Below are 3,267 nucleotides of genomic sequence, written 5' to 3' on the forward strand. Positions count from 1 at the left end.
CAGTCTCGCATCCTGTATCACTCCAGCCTCCCTGTGATTCCATATTATCCACCTCGTTACTCAGACACTTTGGGAACAGGAACTCTGCCACACGTTTACAATTACGAGGTGTGCAGAACGACTGACTCCAGAGTGAGTGACTGTAAGATCGGAGGAGCTGGTAGTCAGAACGTGTTGATAATGGACCCCAGTTCTACAGGGACGATGCAGCGGATACAGAGTGAGAAGAGTATCCTCGATGAACCTGACTCTCCTCTGGAGGTTAGTTGTTAAGAGTTAATAATGTAGTGATATATTATCAGTTTATATTATCTAGATATTTTATTTGTATTGTATATCTTTAAATGACAGAATCAAATACTCTACTGTACTACTTGTCTTATTGTTTTCTGACTCTTGTCTGGGAGATTTTATTTATTTTAATTATAACTACCTGGTCGCATCTGCATTGCATACATAGCTTTGTTATAGTATGTTGCCATGATTATTTTTATTCCACTAAGTATAATTGCAAACAAATGCCTACTTCTCTGGTTACGTCTTTTTTAAATAGATTTTTAGAAGCGCAATTTGATTTTAAAGTCAGCACCATGGATAGCTCCTATGTCGTTTGAAGTGTCGCAATTCAGAGTTGTATCTTTAATTTTCTGTTTTCCTAATATCTAATTTTATTAACATATAATCATCAACTTTGTCCTCATGATGGATACCAATATTCTCATTTATAGCATCTGATTTTTGTCATAATTTATTATTGATACTTTTGATACATTGATACATTATTGGTTATTATGTATCAAGTTGCGTCAGAGAGGGTTCTACATAATTTTATCAACAAAATTATGAATTTGCATTGTTTGCATGGCATATTAGCAACTCTGTCCCACACCTATTTTTATAACATTTATAAATATTAATTTTAAAGGGTTTAGTGATTTTGTGGCATTAGATTTAGAACACATTTTAATGCACTGATTAATCTTGAACTTGCCATGAAGCTCATTTTGTAATTTATAATTCAAGAATATGTGAGACATGTTTGGTTTAATTTTAGAGTAATTCAGTTCAATTCCGTTTATTTTTGTAGTGCCACCTCACCACAAAGTACAATGATATAAAAACAATTTGATGCAGACTTTGTTTTCCCCTTTTTTCCCTTTAATAGCAACAACATTGTACGCCATCTATCATAATCAGTTCTATTCCTTGAGCATGAACATTTAGTTTAGTTTTGTTTTTTAACTTCTGATATGTAATATGTTTCCTCTTTTTTACATTGACTCAATGTCTTTGAAATAGACTCCTTTTGACATCATGAATCCATTTTAGTTCCATCTTTGTAACATTCTGCAGTTCAGCTTGATGAACTCCTAGGGCCGCTGTTGGCTAGTCTGTGTTTTCACGGGGACGCAATATTCAGTAACTCCCTTCTCATCTCAGACAGAGAGAGAGAGAGAGAGAGAGAACGGTAGATAGAGAACAAACAGCTCAGGAGGTTGACGCAACTTATCGGTTTTGGATTATGTTCGCTTTGTTGGATGATTCTCCTTTTGAATTTGCAGCTCACAGTGTAATTGCTGATGACATTAGACCCAGTGGCCGAATTTTTCTTTAAATCTTAGTGGAAATATAATTTGAATCGGGATTTAACAAGACTAGACTGAGAGGATTGCGACGATCAGAACAATGGGACTACTGGGTCTGATTTTCATCACGCTCCCGTGTCTCATTTTGGTGAGTGGACAGGTCAGCTACTCTATTCCTGAGGAGATGCCCGTGGGATCTTTCGTCGGAGATATTGCACAGGATTTAGGTTTGGATGTGAAAAGACTGAAATCGGGAAAGGCCCGCATTTATACAGGAGACAGTGCCGAGTACATTGTGCTGGAAAAAGAAAAGGGAGTCCTCCTCATTAAAAACAGGATCGACAGAGAAGCTATCTGTGCAGAGACGGCGCCGTGCGCTCTAAATTTCCAGGTTATTTTAGAAAATCCCATGGAATTTTACAGCATCACCGTGGAAATTACCGATGTTAATGACAACGCACCGATTTTTAAGAGAGGTGAAATGAAATTTAAAATTTCTGAGTCGGCTGTTACAGGAACAGCTTTTGTGCTAGAGCAAGCGATTGATCTGGATGTAGGTAAGAACGATCTACAGAGTTATTCGCTATACCCTACAGATAACTTTATGTTGAAACTGCAAAATCAAGTAGACGGAGGCAAGACAGTGGAAATGATATTAGACAAACCACTAGATCGTGAAAAAAAAGATCGTCTGTCGCTTGTATTGACGGCAGTAGACGGCGGTGAGCCGCAGCTTTCTGGCTCAGTTCAAATACATGTAAATGTCCTCGACAGCAATGATAATTCTCCGGTTTTTACACAGAAAGTCTATAAATCGTCAATACGAGAAGATTCACCAACAGGAACCGTTGTCATTAAAGTTAGTGCCATAGATGCTGACGAGGGATCTAACGCAAAAATATCATATGAAATATTAAACTCCGTTGATGACGCATCTGAAATATTTAAAATAAACAGAGAGACTGGTGAAATTAAGTTGGCCGGAAACACTGACTATGAGAGGAAACGACAATATCAGTTACATGTTCAGGCAGGAGATGCTGGAGGTCTAACTGATTCTTGTAAGGTTAGTATAGAAATAATTGATACAAATGACAACACACCTGCTATAAATATTATGTCAAAGTCAGCTGTAGTTACAGAAGATGTTCAACCTGGTACAGTTGTGACAATTATAAACACACTGGATCCAGATTCAGCTGAAAATGGGAAAGTACAATGTAAAATTCAAAGAGACATCCCGTTTTCTATTTCTACAACATCGAATAACTTTTTCAGTATTGTAACAGAGAGTCAGTTAGACAGAGAGACAGAATCTGCGTATAACATCACAGTGACCTGCTCTGATGAAGGAGAACCATCCCTCTCCAGTAGTATCACTTTCACTTTACAGATCTCTGATGTGAATGACAACCCACCTGCATTTGAGAGGAGCTCATATGATGCCTACATTGTTGAAAACAACACACCAAGTCTCTCTATATTCACAGTAAAAGCTACAGACGATGACTGGAACCAGAATGCCCGTGTATCTTACATTCTAGAAGAATCCTCTATTAACGGAGTGCCAGTCTCTTCATATGTATCTGTCAGTGCTGATAGTGGAGTCATCCATGCAGTTCGCTCTTTTGACTACGAGCAGAGCAAAGATTTCCAGTTCTGCGTGAAAGCGCAGGATGGA

At 37.9% G+C, this 3,267-nt stretch overlaps 2 protein-coding genes across 2 annotated transcripts in view; both read left to right on the plus strand.

Annotated features, from left to right (window-relative positions):
* Positions 1-273, plus strand: part of LOC103147444 (protocadherin gamma-A10-like) — a 28,961-nt gene extending 28,688 nt beyond the window's left edge. The window contains exon 2 of the mRNA XM_007565790.2: positions 13-273. Within this exon, the coding sequence (XP_007565852.1) occupies positions 13-273 (261 nt within the window). The remainder of the gene's footprint in view (positions 1-12) is intronic.
* A 983-nt stretch (positions 274-1,256) lies between these two features.
* The window catches only part of LOC107837855 (protocadherin gamma-A2-like), a 26,833-nt gene continuing 24,822 nt past the window's right edge, over positions 1,257-3,267 (plus strand). The window contains exon 1 of the mRNA XM_016678430.1: positions 1,257-3,261. Coding sequence (XP_016533916.1) covers positions 1,687-3,261 — 1,575 coding nt within the window. The 5' untranslated portion in view covers positions 1,257-1,686. The remainder of the gene's footprint in view (positions 3,262-3,267) is intronic.

Source organism: Poecilia formosa, unplaced genomic scaffold (genome assembly GCF_000485575.1).
Source record: "Poecilia formosa unplaced genomic scaffold, Poecilia_formosa-5.1.2 Scaffold183, whole genome shotgun sequence".
Lineage (NCBI taxonomy): Eukaryota > Metazoa > Chordata > Actinopteri > Cyprinodontiformes > Poeciliidae > Poecilia > Poecilia formosa.